This window comes from Trichomycterus rosablanca, chromosome 7 (assembly GCF_030014385.1).
Source record: "Trichomycterus rosablanca isolate fTriRos1 chromosome 7, fTriRos1.hap1, whole genome shotgun sequence".
NCBI classification, from domain to species: Eukaryota; Metazoa; Chordata; class Actinopteri; order Siluriformes; family Trichomycteridae; genus Trichomycterus; species Trichomycterus rosablanca.
In genome coordinates this window covers 23,440,336-23,460,524 of record NC_085994.1, presented here as the reverse complement: position 1 = coordinate 23,460,524, position 20,189 = coordinate 23,440,336, and the positions used below count along the sequence as shown (strand labels likewise).

Sequence of the window (20,189 nt, the reverse complement as noted above, 5' to 3'; positions counted from 1 at the left end):
AGTGAGGTGAATTGAATCCCACCAGGATTTGAAGCTAGTGTATGATGGACAATTGATCGGTGTTTTTGTGTTTCTCAGTTTACTGATCTGTTTTTGTTGTGTGATCTGTAGGCATGGGGTGCTGCCAGGAAGGTATCCAAAGACGATTGGCTGGAATGGTTGCGGCGTCTAAGCGTCGTCCTGCTGAAAGAGTCTCCCTCTCCTGCCCTTCGTTCCTGTTGGTCCCTCGCTCAGACCTACATTCCACTGGCCAGGTAAAAATTGTGCTGCTTCCATTTTTCTCCAGAATCGGTTCATTTAAAAGTAATAACTTGTTGTGTATGTTAAGGTGGTGTAAGTAAATGCTTTAAAATATATACAAAACCCAATTCCAAAAAAGTTGGGACATTAGATGAAGTGCAAAAGAATGATTCGTAATCTGTCTTCTATTTGTATTTTATTGGAAACAGCAAGGGCACTTGGGTGGCGCAGCAGTCCGTTACGCTAGTTTGTTCATCATTGCTGAGATCCAGGTTTGAATCTGCCCATGAGTCTACACAGGCATCATTGGCTGTGTCTGGGGTGGGCGGGTGGTGTTTGGCCTAGTGCAGCCTTGCTTTGTCTCGGAAGGTTGGGGTTTGGCTGAAACCCTGAGATGGATTGGTGGCTTATCCAGAATAATGAAATAATGAAAGCAAAAAAAAAAAAAAACATAGAGTAGAAATGTTTAAATGTTTTAAATTATTAACATCATTATTTTTTTGAAAAAATACACAAATTCCTAATGTGATGCCTGCAACATATTCCCAAAAAAATGGGCTAGAAGCAAATTAAGAACCAGAGCATCAAAAGCCAGTAATGCTGTCATGACTGGGTTTAAATGTCATAGTTAGGCTTAGATGTTTTGAATTACAAATGAATTTTGAAAATCTGCTTGAGCGAATGGTCTCGACGAAATCTTTACATCTACTGTTCATAACATCATTTAAATATACACTATATTGCCAAAAGTATTCACACGTGTGCCTTCACACGCATATGAACTTGAGTGACTCCCATTCTTAATCCATAGGGTTTAATATCATGTCGGCTCACCCTTTGCAGCTATAACAGCTTCAACTCTTCTGGGAAGGCTTTCCACAAGGTTTAGGAGTGTGTTTATGGGAATGTTTGACCATTCTTCCAGAAGCGCATTTGTGAGGTCAGACGCTGATGTTGGATGAGGCCTGGCTCACAGTCTCCTCTCTAATTCATCCCAAAGGTGTCCTATCAGGTGCAGGCCAGTCAAGTTCTTCCACACTAAACTGGCTCATCCATGTCTTTATGGACCTTGCTTTGTGCACTGGTGCGCAGTCATGTTGGAACAGGAAGGGGCCATCCCCAAACTGTTCCTACAAAGTTGGGAGCATAATATTGTCCAAAATCTCTTGGTATGCTGAAGCATTAAGAGTTCCTTTCACTGGAACTAAGGGGCCGAGCCCGACTCCTGAAAAACAACCCCACACCATAATCCCCCCTCCACCAAACTTTACACTTGGCACAATGCAGTCAGACAAGTACTGTTCTCCTGGCAACCACCGAACCCAGGCTCGTCCATCAGATTGTCAGATGGAGAAGCGTGATTCGTCACTCCAGAGAACACGTCTCCACTGCTAGAGTCCAGTGGCGACGTGCTTTACACCACTGCATCCGACACTTTGCATTGCGCTTGGTGATGTAAGGCTCGGATGCAGCTGCTCGGCCATGGAAACCCATTCCATGAAGCTCTCTACACACTGTTCTTGAGCTAATCTGAAGGCCACATGAAGTTTGGAGGTCTGAAGCCATTGACTCTGTAGAAAGTTGGCGACCTCTGCGCACTATGTACCTCAGCATCCGCTGACCCCGCTCTGTCATTTTATGTGGCCTAACACTTGGTGGCTGAGTTGCTGTCGTTCCCAATCGCTTCCACTTTGTTATAATACCACTGACGGTTCACTGTGGAATATTTAGTAGTGAGGAAATTTCACGACTGGACCTGTTGTACAGGTGGCATCCTATCACGGTACCACGCTGGAAGTCACTGAGCTCTTGAGAGCGACCCATTCTTTCACTAATGTTTGTAGAAGCAGTCTGCATGCCTAGGTGCTTGGTGTTATACACCTGTGGCCATGGAAGTGATTGGAACACCTGAATTCAATTATTTGAATGGGTGAGTGAATACTTTTGCCAATATAGTGTATAAAGTGTCCAGAGTTGAAGGTCCAGGATGAAATCCAATATCAAATTCTTGTGACTTTTGACAACAATGTATTAAAAACACACATTCTTCTGTAATTAATATAACCACATGAGCTTGGGAATACTTCAGAAAACCCTTGTCTGTAAACACACACCATTATTTTATAAGTGCGACAACATAAGAAGTGGAAGCCATATATCAAAATTATCCAGAAATGTTGCTGACTTCTTTGGGCTCAAGCTCATCTAAGAGATGTTACATTGGAAAAAGAGAGCACAGTTGCTAGACTGCCTGCCTGCACCCATTGAATATTTATTTATTCATTTATTAGCATTTTAAAGTCATATTTTACACACTTTGAGTACATCCATGACATGACCGGTTACACAAGATTCATCCATTCAAGTCTTTAATGTTAAACACAGTCACGGACCATTTTGTATCTCCAGTTTATCTCACTTGCATGTCTTTGGACTGTGGGAGGAAACCGGAGCTCCTGTAGGAAACCCACACAATCACGGGGAGAACATGCAAACTCCACATAGAACGGACCCGGACCGCTCCACCTGGGAATCGAACCCAGGCACTTTTTTTAATTATCTTTTTTTCCCACTTTTTTTCCCCCAACTTTTATCCCCATTCTAATCATGTCCAATTACCCTGATTGTGTCCTCTATACTGATTCGACTCTTTGCCGCTGACTGAGGACGCCACTCAACTGACTTGCGCCCCCTCCGGCACGCAATCAGTACAGCCTGCATTTTCCACCTGCACGAGCCGAGTTCATACACCGAGAGACACTGCGCACGGAGGGTCACACCCCCCTCAATGTTATTCCTTAGCCCTGTGCAGCCGTCAGTCAACCAGCAGGGACCGCAGTTGTACCAGTTATGAGGACCTATGCTCCGACTCTACCTCTAAGCCCCTGAACAACAGCCAAACGTTGTTCATACTGCCGCCCAACCCAGTCGGAAAGGTAGAGCTGAGTTTCGATACGATGCAGCTAGAAACCCAACTCTGGTGCGCTAGCGTACTTTATCGCTGCGCCACCTGAGCGGCTAAACCCAGGCACTTCTTACAGTGCTAACCGCTGAGCCACTGTGTCGCCCCACCCATTAATAAGTCTATTGCATTTTGAAGGGCAGTGTACGTCAACGGAGGCTCAAGGGTGTCATCAAGCAGTTATTGAAATACCGATTTTATGATTATAACAGTTTGGTGTCATCAGCTCTTAAATTATTACAGAACCTTGTTAAAAGTGCAGGCAATGAAACCCGGGGCAAACACGTCCCTGTCCCTTTTTCGGAATGTGTTGGTGTCCTACTGTTGTACTCTTGTACTCTCTAGACCAGGGGTGCCCAAATAATTCCTTATAAGGGGCCAAAATTTAATCTCAGTGAGGGGCCACGGGCCAAAACTAAAAGTTATTTTAACTAGGGCTGGGCGATATTGCAAAAAAAAAAAAAAGATTCTGATTGTGTTTTTTTTGTTTTGTTGTTGCATTTTAATTTAAAAGACTGCAGAAGTGAAAAAATAGTAACAGCACCACCTATAATTATCTTTTCAAGGGACTCAAACTTTATAACAATAACAATATAACAATTAACAATAAACAGAAATCTTAATTAGCTATATGCTTTTTAGGAACAGCTCACAAACAACTCACTTTAAGTAATTTGCAGCAGAACCTCCTTACATTAAGAAAAGTGCAAAGCTACAAAAAGTTCTTTACAGATTTCTTAAAAGAAACACAAGCCTGTATACTCTTTTCACCAATGAAGTTAGTGTATCAGTATCTACACTGGGGGACCACAAGTAATCACTCAGCTTTCATTTTGTCCCCTTGTGATTGGGGGGTGGATGGAGGGGCACATTCCGCTTCTAACAATATTGACTACAACTCCCATGCTCTCACAGACTGTCACGTGACTACCACAAGTCCCCGGTCAGTCAATTCTGATCGGTCCTCCCACTCCGGAGTTTTGATTCAGTTCAGCTGTGTTCGATTCCATGAATCTTAATTAAACTCTTCTGTTTGTGAGTCTCGTTGTGAAGTTTTGCCGATCGTGTTTGCGCTCCTTATTTCTGAATCTAACTATTACCGTGTATGACCCTTGTTGTCTTCCGTTTACTGTTTTTACTCTTTTGATATTAAACTGACATGTTGGTATTTTAATTAAAATATAAAGTATGTAAACAATCGCGATTGTCACATTTCTAACATTCTAACATGAAAACGTTCATTCGAATTAATCGTGAAAGTCGCCCACCCTAATTTTAATATTGCATTAAATTTAAAAATATCACGTTTTTGTTGTTAAATAAAACACTACTGTTTATTCTAATTAACAGTGCTTTTATTTATTTCAACGGATGATAGATGTTTCTTTTTAGGAGCAAAAATATTTGAACAAATGTAAATTTGTAAAGAAAAACATGCAAAGCAAAATATATACTGTATATATACGTATATACCATCAATATTCAAATATTCAATATATTCACCTTTCCTCGCCACTGTACTTTGAGAACAGGTGTGCATGTTTTGTTTCGTAATGCTGACGGATGTTGTACTCCTTTAGTGCAGCCACTCTCTATCCGCAGATGAGGCAAACTGCGGTTTAATCTATTTCGGTGAAAAAATATTCAAACTGTTTTTAAATGTTCGTTTATCCAATGCCACTGCCTCATACGCTCCATGATTAACAGCCTCACTCGTGTCATCATGTCTGCTGACAAGAGCTCCACAGCGCCCCCCTCTCCTATCCACTGTCTCATGTAAAATTGTGGTCAGCCAATGAATTGCAGCTAGCGTTATAGGCAGTTCAACACTGTTAAAAGAAATTCCCAGCTACTGACAAAAGTAAGCGCTACTTTGATCTAGTGAGGCGGGCCAGAAAAAAGAGACGGCGGGCCAAGTTTGGCCCGCGGGCCCCAAATTGGGCAGCCCTGCTCTAGACAAACTAGAACTTTCTTTGTCTGTCTGGTGTCCCCACATTACAGTACAGCAGCTGCCTGTAAGTTTGTAAGTGACCGTCTTGTCTTGTCTTGTCCTGTGTCTCATGACTGCAGGGATCTCTTTAATGCTGCGTTCCTGTCGTGCTGGTCTGAGCTGAGTGAGGACCAACAGGATGAGCTGATCCGCAGCATTGAGCTAGCGCTGACCTCACAGGACATCGCTGAGGTCACTCAGACTCTGCTCAACCTGGCGGAATTTATGGAGCACAGTGACAAGGTCAGTTAAATTCCTGGGTAAATACAACCCTGTTGTCTTCTATAGCACTGGAGTCTAAGGTCATTTTCTTACATGTTTTCACATGTACGAGTGGGGGGTGGGGGAGGGTACCACAACAGGTTTTTACACAGACCAGTACCTTCCGGATCAGTTAAAAGGTGTTAGTGCAGCTGGCTCATATACTAGTCTTCCACCAAGAAGACCCAAGCACTGCCAGGCCAGGTCTCAGAAACAGATCACGTTCAGACTGTGCAGTCTGCACTTAAGCTCAGTTCAACAAATCCCAGACCCCCGAATCAGGCGGATCATGTGACACTACCTGGGATTGCACCCAAAGGATAAAAACAATACTTTTTTACCATCAGTGAGATCTGCTTTTGATCTATCGGGGCATTTAACAGTTACAATTGGGCCTGTCTGAGACAGGAGGGTCGACAACATTCTCATTGCTGAGGCAAATGCGACCTCTGCTGGCTGGTCGAGGCGTTTCCTCAAGTGGTGGACCCTCTGTTTTAGACTCTTACCTCTGGCAGGTAGAAAGAAGTGTCGGGGGGTTCGGGTGGCGCAGCGCTTTAATGCTGTAGCCCACCACTGCTGAGGTCCTGAGCCCCCAGAATTTGAATCAGCCTGGGGCAAATGCCACCTTTGCTGGCTGGTCGAGTCGTTTCCTCAAGTGGTGGATGATTTAAGCTGATCATAGCATGATGCTCTGTTTCAGACTCTACCTCTGGCTGGTAAAAAGAAGTGCCTGGGGGTTCGGGTGGCACAGCGTTGTAATGCTGAGATCCTGAGCTTCTTAATTTGAATCAACCTGTCTGGTGTAGGCGCCTGTACTAGTGTGGCATTCATAGAGTTCATAGAGTGTCTCTCTCTGTGAGATTCCAACACTGGCTGGTGAAAAGATGCACCTGGCAACTGCCTGCACGTTGAAGGGGACGCGTGCTAGTTACCGTTTTCACTGGCCAGCACTGGGTTGGTACAAGTGGCAAGAGAATTGTTAAATAATAGTAAAAAATAATAAAGTAATTGGTGTCGCAGTGATCTAATGCAGTGTTTCCTAACCTTTTTGAGCCACGGCACATATTTCACATTAGAAAAATCACAAGGCACACCACCAAGAAGTTGTACTGCCCTCTAGTGGAAGAGAATGTAATTGTACCGTCAATACACACCGCAGTACCAATCAGGTGAAATTGGATAATCTTCCACGGCACACCTGATTATTTCTTACGGCACACTTATGTGCCGCGGCACAGTGGTTGGGAAACACTGATCTAATGCACTAGCCCACCACTGAGGTGTGTTTAATCTCTTGAGTTCTGGCCAGGCGTCCACACAAACGTAATTGGCCTGGTTGGAGGGAGAGAGGGAAGGTCTGGCGGTGTCTTTTCCTGCTGCTTGCTGCTGTGATATGCAATCTCTATGACCGGTCTGCCTGTGAAAGTGGTGGTGGGGGTCGAGCACATGGAGCCTAGCGTGGCTTTCTGTACATAATATGCTTCCATGTGGGAACTCAACACCAACAGGTGATAAAAAGCAGCTGCAGATTGGACACGTGTGGTGATCCAAGAATCCAGGACAGACAGACCAGAAACCCTTGTTGAGCAAGCCGAGGGCAACAGTAGCAAGGCAAAACTCCCTTAAAATTACAGGGAGCATTGAATCTTGAGAGGAACCAGACTCAGCAGGGACCTCCATCCTCCCTGGGTGGCCTGAAAAGTAATTTGAATGAATAGGATTTACACAAATCATACATACACACAATGAATCTTTCATTATTCAGTCTAGTCTGTAATAACGTCTGTAGTGAGTTCTGAACATTTTCGATACAAACACACCAGGTTCCCGTCATATCTAGTAGAAGCAGCATTGTTGGCACAGCAGTCTCGAGTTGCAGGCTTCAACCTCAGATGGATAAACAGGTTCCCGTCAGAACCACCTCAGGGTAAAACAATGGAAAATGTAGTTAAAATGCAGCTTTACACTCCAGCACCCTTTAACACAATCATGAGTGATCGGACAAGAGAGGCAGAACAAACGACAGCAACCCAACATCCCTGATCACCACAAGTTTCTATAAACCAGAACCCCCAAGCTCTGCTCCTTTGTCTACACTGATCAGCCATAACATTAAAACCTCCTCCTTGTTTCTATACACACAGCTCCACTTACCATATAGAAGCACTTTGTAGTTCTACAATTACTGACTGTAGTCCATCTGTTTCTCTACATGCTTTGTAAGCCCCCTTTCATGCTGTTCTTCAATGGTCAGGACCCCCACAGAGCAGGGATTATTTAGCTGGTGGATCATTCTCAGCACTGCAGTGACACTGACATGGTGGTGGTGTGTTAGTGTGTGTTGTGCTGGTATGAGTGGATCAGATACAGCAATGCTGATCACTGCTGGACTGAGAATAGTCCACCAACCAAAAACACCCAGCCAACAGCGCCCCGTGGGCAGTGTTTTGTGACCACTGATGAAGGTCTAGAAGATGACCAACTCAAACAGCAGCAATAGGTGAGCGATCGTCTCTGATTTTACATCTACAAGGTGGACCAACTAGGTAGGAGTGTCTAATAGAGTGTACAGTGAGTGGACACTGTATTTAAAAACTCCAGCAGCGCTGCTGTGTCAGATCCACTCATACCAACACAACACACACTAACACACCACCACCCTGTCAGTGTCACTTCAGTGCTGAGAATCATCCACCACCTACATAATACCTGTTCTGTGGTGGTCCTGTGGGGGTCCTGACCGTTGAAGAACAGCATGAAAGGGGGCTAACAAAGCATGCAGAGAAACAGATGGACTACAGTCAGTAATTGTAGAACTACAAAGTGCTTCTATATGGTAAGTGGAGCTGATAAAATGGACAGTGAGTGTAGAAACAACAAGGTGGTTTTAATGTTATGGCTGATCAGTGTATGCTCTGTAAAGCCAACATATAGCGGCCAGCAAATCCGACAAACATTCAATGCTAAGATTTATTCGCTTCTAATTGTACAGACGGGTTAAAGACAGCTAATGTTTTTACTCACCATTACTCATGCAGTAAAAAGGTTCAGTTTTTATTCAGACAGTTCACAAACCTTGCATAACAATTATGTAAAAATTTATACCAGTGCTCTGTTCCCCCCCAATTGATTTTCCAGTGTTTTATGTTCGTTAGAATGAGTTTGAATGAATGCTAGATTTGTTCTAATGCATTGCTGAGTAATAAACGTCGCTTCCACTCGGTCCAGATTTATATTATGGCTTTCTGTGCTGGATTTATTCAGCAACATTAAAGTACTTATGACTTTGTTTTTAAAGACTGTACAATGTACCGTTTGTTGTTACAATTTACCCCGTCAGTTTTACAGTACTGGCTTCGTCACTGCGGCTGGTGCTAACCCTTGTGATATGTACAGTGTATCACAAAAGTGAGTACACCCCTCACATTTCTGCAAATATTTCATTATATCTTTTCATGGGACAACACTATAGACATGAAACTTGGATATAACTTAGAGTAGTCAGTGTACAACTTGTATAGCAGTGTAGATTTACTGTCTTCTGAAAATAACTCAACACACAGCCATTAATGTCTAAATAGCTGGCAACATAAGTGAGTACACCCCACAGTGAACATGTCCAAATTGTGCCCAAATGTGTCGTTGTCCCTCCCTGGTGTCATGTGTCAAGGTCCCAGGTGTAAATGGGGAGCAGGGCTGTTAAATTTGGTGTTTTGGGTACAATTCTCTCATACTGGCCACTGGATATTCAACATGGCACCTCATGGCAAAGAACTCTCTGAGGATGTGAGAAATAGAATTGTTGCTCTCCACAAAGATGGCCTGGGCTATAAGAAGATTGCTAACACCCTGAAACTGAGCTACAGCATGGTGGCCAAGGTCATACAGCGGTTTTCCAGGACAGGTTCCACTCGGAACAGGCTTCGCCAGGGTCGACCAAAGAAGTTGAGTCCACGTGTTTGGCGTCATATCCAGAGGTTGGCTTTAAAAAATAGACACATGAGTGCTGCCAGCATTGCTGCAGAGGTTGAAGACGTGGGAGGTCAGCCTGTCAGTGCTCAGACCATACGTCGCACACTGCATCAACTCGGTCTGCATGGTCGTCATCCCAGAAGGAAGCTGACGCACAAGAAAGCCCGCAAACAGTTTGCTGAAGACAAGCAGTCCAAGAACATGGATTACTGGAATGCCCTGTGGTCTGACGAGACCAAGATAAACTTGTTTGGCTCAGATGGTGTCCAGCATGTGTGGCGGCGCCCTGGTGAGAAGTACCAAGACAACTGTATCTTGCCTACAGTCAAGCATGGTGGTGGTAGCATCATGGTCTTGGGCTGCATGAGTGTTGCTGGCACTGGGGAGCTGCAGTTCATTGAGGGAAACATGAATTCCAACATGTACTGTGACATTCTGAAACAGAGCATGATCCCCTCCCTTCGAAAACTGGGCCTCATGGCAGTTTTCCAACAGGATAACGACCCCAAACACAACCTCCAAGATGACAACTGCCTTGCTGAGGAAGCTGAAGGTAAAGGTGATGGACTAAACCCAATTGAGCACCTGTGGCGCATCCTCAAGTGGAAGGTGGAGGAGTTCAAGGTGTCTAACATCCACCAGCTCCGTGATATCATCATGGAGGAGTGGAAGAGGATTCCAGTAGCAACCTGTGCAGCTCTGGTGAATTCCATGCCCAGGAGGGTTAAGGCAGTGCTGGATAATAATGGTGGTCACACAAAATATTGACACTTTGGGCACAATTTGGACATGTTCACTGTGGGGTGTACTCACTTATGTTGCCAGCCATTTAGACATTAATGGCTGTGTGTTGAGTTATTTTCAGAAGACAGTAAATCTACACTGCTATACAAGTTGTACACTGACTACTCTAAGTTATATCCAAGTTTCATGTCTATAGTGTTGTCCCATGAAAAGATATAATAAAATATTTGCAGAAATGTGAGGGGTGTACTCACTTTTGTGATACACTGTACATTGACCTTTAATGTAAGATCACTCATTGTTCACTAATTGTTTTGATGTATTACAGTGCAGATGTCTGTTGCAGTTCTGCATGATCCTGTTCTGTTCAGTTCTACCCTGACCTATTATCTTCTGCTCTATCCAGCTCTGTTCAGCTTGATCCAGCTCTACTCAGCTCTATCCTGTTCTATTATCTTTTGCTACAGTGGTATGTAAAAGTTTGAGCACCCCTGATATTTTTCATGATTTTCCTTTATAAATCATTGGTTGTTTAGATCAGCAATTTCAGTTAAATATATCATATAGCAGACGAACACAGTGATATTTGAGAAGTGAAATGAAGTTTATAGGATTTACAGAAAGTGTGCAATAATTATTTAAACAAAATTAGGCAGGTGCATAATTTTGGGCACCCCAACAGAAAAATTACATAAATATTTAGTAGATCCTCCTTTTGCAGAAATAACAGCCTCTAAACACTTCCTATAGCTTCCAATGAGAGTCTGGATTCTGGTTGAAGGTATTTTGGACCATTCTTCTTTACAACACATCTCCAGTTCAGTCAGGTTTGATGGTTTCCGAGCATGGACAGCCCGCTTTAAATCACACCAGAGATTTTCAATAATATTCAGGTCTGGAGACTGAGATGGCCATTCCAGAATATTGTACTTGTTCCTCTGCATGAATGCCTTAGTAGATTTTGAGCAGTGTTTAGGGTCGTTGTCTTGTTGAAGTATCCAGCCCCGGCACAACTTCAACTTTGTCACTAATTCTTGAACATTGTTCTCAAGAATCTGCTGATATTGACTGGAATCCATGCGACCCTCAACTTTAACAAGATTCCCAATACCTGCACTGGCCACACAGCCCCACAGCATGATGGAACCGCCACCAAATTTGACTGTGGGTAGCAAGTGTTTGTCTTGGAATGCTGTGTTCTTTTTCCACCATGCATACCGCCCCTTGTTATGTCCAAATAACTCAATTTTAGTTTCATCAGTCCACAGCACCTTATTCCAAAATGAAGTTGGCTTGTCCAAATGTGCTTTAGCATAACTCAAGAGACTCTGTTTGTGGCGTGTGCGCAGAAAAGTCTTCTTCTGCATTACTCTCCCATACAGCCTCTCCTTGTGCAAAGTGCGCTGAATAGTTGAACGATGCACAGTGACACCATCTGCAGCAAGATGATGTTGTAGGTCTTTGGAGCTGGTCTGTGGGTTGACTATGACTGTTCTCACCATCCTTTGCCTCTGCCTATCTGAGATTTTTCTTGGCCTGCCACTTCGGGCCTTAACTAGAACTGTGCCTGTGGTCTTCCATTTCCTCACTATGTTCCTCACAGTGGAAACTGACAGCTGAAATCTCTGAGATAGCTTTTTGTATCCTTCCCCTAAACCATGATGTTGAACAATCTTTGTTTTCAGGTCATTTGAGAGTTGTTTTGAGGCTCCCATGTTGCCACTCTTCAGAGAAGATGCAAAGAGAAGAAACACTTGCAATTGGCCACCTTAACCCTTTCTCATAATTGGATTCACCTGTGTATGTAGGTCAAGGGTCAATGAGCTTACAAAACAAGTTATGTGTTCCAATAATTAGTGCTAAAGGTATTCAAATCAATAAAACGACAAGGGTGCCCAAAATTATGCACCTGCCTAATAATTTAAATAATTATTGCACACTTTCTGTAAATCCTATAAACTTCATTTCACTTCTCAAATATCACTGTGTTCGTCTGCTATATGATATATTTAACTGAAATTGCTGATTTATAAAGGAAAATCATGAAAAATATCAGGGGTGCCCAAACTTTTACATACCACTGTATATACACTTTTGTTCTGCTCTACCCTAATCTAGTATCTTTTGGTCCATCCAGTTCTGTTAGATCAGTTCTGTTTTGCTCTACCCTAATATATTCTGTTCTATCCAGTTCTGTTCTGCTCTACCCTAATATATTTTGTTCTGCTCTATCCAGTTCTATTATGCTTGATCCAGGTTTGTTTTGCTCTACCCTAACCTATTATCTTCTGCGTTATCCAGGTTTCCTATTCTATATTTCCTGCTCTGTCCATTATCTATTCTGTATTATCTTCTGCTCTATCCTCCAGTTCTGTTCTGCTCTATCCTGTTCTATTCTGTTCTATTATCTTCTGCTCTATCCAGTTCTGTTCTGCTCTATCCTGTTCTATTATCTTCTGCTCTATCCAGTTCTGTTCTGCTCTATCCTGTTCTATTATCTTCTGCTTGGTCCAGTTCTGTTCTGCTCTATCCTGTTCTATTATCTTCTGCTCTATCCAGTTCTGTTCTGCTCTGCCCTAACCTATTATATTTTGCTTGGTCCAGTTCTGTTCTGCTCTACCCTAACCTATTATCTTCTGCTCTATCCAGTTCTGTTCTGCTCTACCCTAATCCATTATGTTCTGCTGTATCCATTTCTGTTCTGCTCTACCCAGTTCTCTTCTGCTCTAACCTAATATATTCTGTTTTGCTCTATCCGGTTCTGTTATGCTCTACCTTAATCCATTCTGCTCTGCTTTATCCTATTCTGTTATCTTCTGCTCTATCCAGTTCTGTTCAGCTCTACCCTAACCTATTATATTCTGCGTTATCCAGTTTTGTTCTGCTCTACTTTATCCTAGTATCTTTTGCTCTATTCAGTTCTGTTTAGATCTATCCTTTTCTATATTTCCTGCTCTATCCATTATCTATTCTATATTATGTCTGCTCTATCCAGTTCTGTTCTGCTCTACCCTAACCTATTATCTTCTGCTCTATCCAGTTTAGTTCTGCTTTACTTTATCCTAGTATCTTCTGCTCTATCCATTACTGTTCTGCTTGATCCACTTCTGTTTGACTTTATCCTATTCCATTATCTTTTGCTATATCCAGTTTGGTTCTGCTTAACCCAGTTTTGTTCTGCTCTATCTTAATCTGTTATTTTCTGCTCTATCCAGTTCTGAGTTCTGTTTGGCTCCATCCCATTCTATTATTTTCAGCTCTATCCAGTTCTATTTTGCTCTGCTCTTTCCAGTTTTGTTTTGCTTGATCCAGTTCTGTTCAGCTCTATCCTATTATCTTTTGTTCTATCCACTTCTGTTTTGCTCCACCCAGTTCTGTTCTGCTTGAACCAGTTCTGTTCGGCTCTATCCTATTCTATTGTGTTCTGCTCTACCCAGTTCTGTTCTGTGTCATCCAGTTCTGTTTGACTCTATCCTATTCTACTACCTTCTGCTCTATCCATTTCTATTCTGCTCTATCCTATTACATTGTTCTTCTCTACCCAGTTCTGTCCTGTGCCATCCAGTTTTGTTCAACTCTATACTATCCTGTTATCTTCAGCTCTATCCATTTCTCTTTTGCTCGATCCAGTTCTCTTCTGCTCTATCGTAATCCATTTTGTTCTTCTCTATGTCGTTCTGCTTTACTCTGATCAATTATCCTGCATTACATACATTTTATCCCACCATCGTGATCTTGGTCATTGGCCTTGGCCATTCAAGTCTCAACCTACCATCATGGACGGCCTCGACTATTAACAAATTACTCGTTTGAATTGAAATGAGGAGTGAAACTGTCTGCAAACCTTTGACTCCTCAATGTATCGTAAATCATTGGCTATTCTGTTCTATATCCTTTATGAATGCAGACAATGTTCTCTTAAAATGAAGATACAATGAGAAAATAAATATGTGATTAAATCAACCATGCTTTCATATAAAACTCATGTGTTTTGTATTGTAATGTGATGCTATAACCTTTTCGGTTATCTGTTAACCATCGACTAATGACAGTGGATTCCATTGACGTTCTGTTCTATTTTTTTCCCTTTTGTTTGGTTCTGCTCTGTGCTTTTGTGCTACCTTCATCCCTTTTAATGTTTTTCATGTTTTGATTTTAGGGTCCACTTCCTTTAAGGGACGACAACGGAGTCGTCTTGCTGGGTGAAAGAGCCGCTAAATGCCGTGCCTATGCCAAGGCTCTTCATTACAAAGAACTGGAGTTCCAGAAAGGCCCGTCTCCTCTTATTCTGGAATCACTTATTAGGTAGGAACACTTTTTACTCACATTTAGATTAACTGAGTAACCACTTGTGGTTGTGAGATTTCCCTGAAACGCTGGATTGTGATGGAACTGGATTTCAGGGGTGTTGTGTGTAGAGTATTTGACATGCTTTTGTTTTCGGTCATATTGTAGTGATTTACTCATCAGGTCTTGTCTTATTGTGCTTTCAAATAGTCTTCAAAGTACTTTCCAAACGCTACTAACAGAAGACACTTAGTAAACTATCATCGTATGCTTGCTCCTAAGAAGAGGGCTGTCTCAATTCTTAGATACCTTAAAATGCTGCATACTAAGGTGCCTTAATTCTGAGCGATAGTCTGGCTGAATAACGAGGGAACATCCGATGCTTCCTTAGTGGTGAAGGCAATCCCAGCATTCAGTCGGGCTTGTCAGTGACAGTTTAACTTTTTTTAGTACATGGAGGGAGATGATGGCTGGCATGCTAGCTTTGGTTTGGCTGGCCTGAGGCTAACTGTGTTAGCTTAGTAAGCTAAAACTGTCTAAGTAGTGCATCAAATAATCTGCCTTATAAGTTTGGTGCCTTATTACTGTAGAATCCTCTCTATTTAGGCAGCTGCCTAGGTAGGCAGTAGGCAGCAAGGCAGCTCACGTTTTTAGACAGACCCTATATGTCAGAACGGAGATTCTTAACTGTTGTCATGTCAAGGTCCACCTGGTCCGCATACCTGCTTTGGCACAGCTTTTACGCCCAATGCCTTTCCTGATGCAACCCTTATTTTATCCAGGCTTGGGACCAGCACTAAGAGCGCACTGACAGGTGCACCTCCCAATAGCTAGGCTGTTCGACCACCTTCCCTCACAGCTAAACACATCAATTCCAACCAGCCAATGGCTCCACTGAGATTCGAACCCCAGGTCTTACCTTGTAGTGGGTTAGCTTATGTCACCTCTGCGCCACCTGAGCGCCCCCACCTGTTTATACACTACATAGCCAAAAGTATGTGAACGTCCGACTTCCAAACCCATGCTCATTAAAATGAAGTTTCCTCCTCTTTGCGACTGTACATATTTAGGAAGGCTTTCCATCATATGAAGACCGTGTGTCTGTGGGAATTTGTGCTCATTTAGTCAATTTGTGAGCATTTCTAATTACTCATCCCGCATGATTTATGAGGTCTGTCTTGTAATCAGCTTTCCAATTCATCCCAGAGGTGTTCATTGGACTTGGAGGTCCAGAGACAGGCCACTTTATTTTTTTCTGTCTATATGGACACATGCTGGAACGGCATTCCCCAAACTTTTGCCAGATAATTAAAATGAATGCAATTGGTTTAATACAGCTGTTAGCAGTACGTGTCAAACCAACAACTTCACTGTCCATTTTATCAGCTCCACTTACCATATAGAAGCACTTTGTAGTTCTACAATTACTGACTGTAGTCCATCTGTTTCTTTGCATGCTTTGTTAGCCCCCTTTCATGCTGTTCTTCAATGGTCAGGACCCCCACAGGACCACCACAGAGCAGGTATTATTTGGGTGGTGGATCATTCTCAGCACTGCAGTGTCACTGACATGGTGGTGGTGTGTTAGTGTGTGTTGTGCTGGTATGAGTGGATCAGACACAGCAGCGCTGCTGGAGTTTTTAAATACCGTGTCCACTCACTGTCCACTCCTACCTAGTTGGTCCACCTTGTAGATGTAAAGTCAGAGACGATCGCTCATCTATTGCTGCTGTTTGAGTTGGTCATCTAGACCTTCATCAGTGGTCACAGGACGCTGCCCACGGGGCGCTGTTGGCTGCATATATTGGGTTGGTGGACTATTCTCAGTCCAGCAGGGAAAGTGAGGTGTTTAAAACTCCAGCAGCACTGCTGTGTCTGATCCACTCATACCAGCACAACACACACTAACACACCACCACCATGTGGGTCGGTGTCGCTGCAGTGCTGAGAATGACCCACCACCCAAATAATACCTACTATGTAGTGGTCCTGTGGGGGTCCTGACCATTGAAGAACAGGGTGAAAGCAGGCTAAAAGGTATGCAGAGAAACAGATGGATTAAGTCAGTAATTGTAGAACTACAAAGTGCTTATATATGGTAAGTGGAGCTTTTATTAGTCTCTCCTTATTTGCGAAATGTCATTCACGAGTCTAGACTTCCAGTCAATATTATAAAAGTGTCATATTAAGAGCCATTAAGGGTCATAATTTTCAATCACGCATTCATGCACGGACTAATTTTACAGCTAGTTAATGTGTCATCTTTAAATCATTTACCCATAACCTTCACACTTCTAACTCTCAGCCCAGTTTTTTTTTTTTGAGCCAGCTGTTTACTTTTAAAGCACGGTTTTGTGTTACTAATGCTCAAAACTTTCCTGGGCATTCTACTGTATGAAAAAGTCATGGGACACTGGATGAGTTTCCGCGAGCATGTGATCATTGCTTAGATTTGGTGCCATGTTTGCCGAGCTCTCTTCTCAGCATGAAGCAGCGGTAAGGCCCTGATGATGGTAGCAGGCAGCACCTTGGCTTGCAGACGCAACCGAAAAGCCAGGACTGAGCAGTATGATTGGGGGCTGAAGTGAGGAGCAGCTCTGGGGAGACGTGTGGGCAGACGTTTTAATGGAAATTAATTATGTTGAAGTGTTTTAGCCACATCGCTTAAATAATATCCTATCTACTTTGTGGTAACACTTTGGGGAAGATCCCTTCGTGGTTATGCCAGGAACCAAGTGTGGGTTCTCCAGTGAAGTCCTGACCTCAGCCCTACCGAACAACTCAGCTCTAAACGACTTGGATGAGTGACGAAACGTATCTCCATACCAAACTTCGGGTCCAGATGAACTGATTCAACTTTGTGGACCTTGGGAGTGACTTGGAACTTTTATTTCAGAGCCAACATCAAAGTCTAACCTCATAAGGAGATTCCTTCGACTCTCAGAACAGTGGGCCCTGCTAGAGCCTGCTAGAACAAACCCATAACCCTTAGGATACTGGACTAGTAATCAGAGGGTTGTTGGTTCAAGCCCCACTACTCCAGGTTGCCATTGTTTGGCTCTTATGCAAGGCCTTGATCAGTAATGGCATGGATTGTATTCAGTCACTGCAGTAAGTCACAAGCAGCAGCTAATTATTGGGAGGTCTTTTTATGGTGGTTCTTGGATGAACATCCAGGTTGTCGGTTGGTTGTTTTTTAACCTCTTGCCGCTGGTCAACTAATGGCACTCTTTGGTCAGTTTGAAATTAGATCATTCCCCACCTTGGCAATGCTCACATGACTTTAATTGGTTCGTTAAGGGTGGCTCTCAAGGCTTTCCCTATTCCTTTTTCACAATGGCAGAGACAAGAGAGCTGCCTTAGTAAACCAGAAATGCTACCATCACCAACCACAAGCCATCTAAGGGGTACAAAACTATCTCCAAAAAACCTTGGCATCCCAGCTTCAACCGTTTAAAATGTCATCAAGAAGTTCGCTACTCATGGAACCATCAAGAACCTTCAAGGGAGTGGTGGAAAGAGAACTGATGAGAGAACCCTACAAAAAGTGGTTTCTAATGAGGAAAGATCCACAAAAGCTGAGCTGGAGACATCTAGGGTGATGGTTTGGTGATGGTTTAGATAGGGTTGGGCTCACATATACACTATATTGCCAAAAGTATTCACTCACCCATCCAAATCATTGAATTCAGGTGTTCCAATCACTTCCATGGCCACAGGTGTATAAAACCAAGCACCTAGGCATGCTTCTACAAACATTAGTGAAAGAATGGGTCGCTCTCAGGAGCTCAGTGACTTCCAGCGTGGTACCGTGATAGGATGCCACCTGTACAACAATCCAGTCATGAAATTTCCTCGCTACTAAATATTCCACAGTCAACTGTCAGTGGTATTATAACAAAGTGGAAGCGATTGGGAACGACACGTAAAATGACAGAGCGGGGTCAGCGGATGCTGAGGTACATAGTGCGCAGAGGTCGGCAACTTTCTGCAGAGTCAATCACTACAGACCTCCAAACTTCATGTGGCCTTCAGATTAGCTCAAGAACAGTGTGTAGAGAGCTTCATGGAATGGGTTTCCATGGCCGAGCAGCTGCATCAAAGCCCTACATCACCAAGCGCAATGCAAAGCGTCGGATGCAGTGGTGTAAAGCACGCCGCCACTGGACTCTAGAGCAGTGCAGACGTGTTCTCTGGAGTGATGAATCTGGCAATCCGATGGATGAGTCTGGGTTTGGCGGTTGCCAGGAGAACGGTACTTGTCTGACTGCATTGTGCCAAGTGTAAAGTTTGGTGGAGGGGGGATTATGGTGTGGGGTTGTTTTTCAGGAGTTGGGTTCGGCTCTTAATGCTTCAGCATACCAAGAGATTTTGGGCAATTTCATGCTCCCGATTTTGTGGGAACAGTTTGGGGATGGCCCCTTCCTGTTCCAACATGACTGCGCACCAGTGCACAAAGCAAGGTCCATAAAGAAGAAGAAGAAGATATACTTTATTTGTCATATATACAGTTGTACAGTACAATGAAATTCTTTCTTCGCATATCCCAGCTTGTTTGGAAGCTGGGGTCAGAGCGTAGGGTCAGCCATCGTACGTCGCCCCTGGAGCAGACAGGGCGAAGGGCCTTGCTCAAGGACCCAACGGTGGCTGCATAGCAGAGCCTGGATTTGAACTGCCAATCTTCCGGTTGATAGCCCAAATCTCTACCTACTAGGCTACCACTGTCCCTGTTGGATGAGCAGACTCGTTTAAAGACATGGATGAGTGAGTCTGGTGTGAAAGAACACATGGTGGTATGTGAAGCCAGCACCTTGGGAATACACATAGCACCCCAAAAATCTGGATAAATGGGAAAGTTGCAGCATGAAGGGTCTAAGTTGACTGTGGCGCACTGTGGCGACCCTTTCATCATTTAAAAAGAGCAATTGTGACACATCTTAGGACTTCCATGACCTACACATCCTTTAGAAGGGTGTAAACTTTTGACCTCATCCATATTTAGACTCGTTTAAACTCTGTAATTGAGAGTTGAAACGGTGTCTGAGGTCGAGTCAAGGTCTTTTTTTTATAGCTCATGATTAAAAGCCTGGAGTAAACTGTCTAATGAATGGCTTGGAGAAATGAAGAGCAGCCACCAGGAAGGCTGCACATTTGCCAGGAAGAGGTCATGCTAGGCCACCTAGTTCCTGCTACTGTGACCCTCCAGAATTCCTCAGGGTCAAATGTGTTGAGGTAACGTGCTGAACATATTCATAGACTGACCGGAAGCCATTTGTTCTCTCGGGGACTTGACGTTTATTGCTCGCGGCCTTTCAAGGTTCAGTGGCTTTGTTCTTTGGTCTTTGTGTTTGTTTCGGATTTGTTTCCGTCCGGTGGGTAAAAACCTCATGTCCTGTTGTTTATAAGCAGGTTTAGGTGCAGTTTTACACATTAACCACACCCATGCTGTAGGTATAATGATTTATACCAGGGCTTTTTCATTAATGGACCAGATTTGGTCTATGAGTGCGTTGTCATTCCAGAATTGTATTCACACAGACCATAGGCAATCAAAAGTCATGACAGGTCAGCCATACTACCAGTTGTATTTGGCATCTGATGACACATTCATGCCCAAAAGTCTGCAAACTAGTGATGTAACGATGCACCACAAGACAGTTAAAAATCAACTCACGTGTAACGATTCAAATCGGTTTACATGTATAATGAATCGATATTCACTTTAGACAGCAG

General features: G+C 43.3%; 1 protein-coding gene across 3 annotated transcripts in view; it reads left to right on the top strand.

Annotated features, from left to right (window-relative positions):
* mtor (mechanistic target of rapamycin kinase) overlaps nucleotides 1–20,189 on the top strand; it is a 225,174-nt gene that overhangs the window by 60,972 nt on the left and 144,013 nt on the right. For all 3 annotated transcript variants that reach the window (XM_062999154.1, XM_062999155.1, XM_062999153.1), the window contains 3 exons: nucleotides 112–254; nucleotides 5,273–5,435; nucleotides 14,329–14,474. In XM_062999154.1, the coding sequence (XP_062855224.1) occupies nucleotides 112–254; nucleotides 5,273–5,435; nucleotides 14,329–14,474 (452 nt within the window). The remainder of the gene's footprint in view (nucleotides 1–111; nucleotides 255–5,272; nucleotides 5,436–14,328; nucleotides 14,475–20,189) is intronic.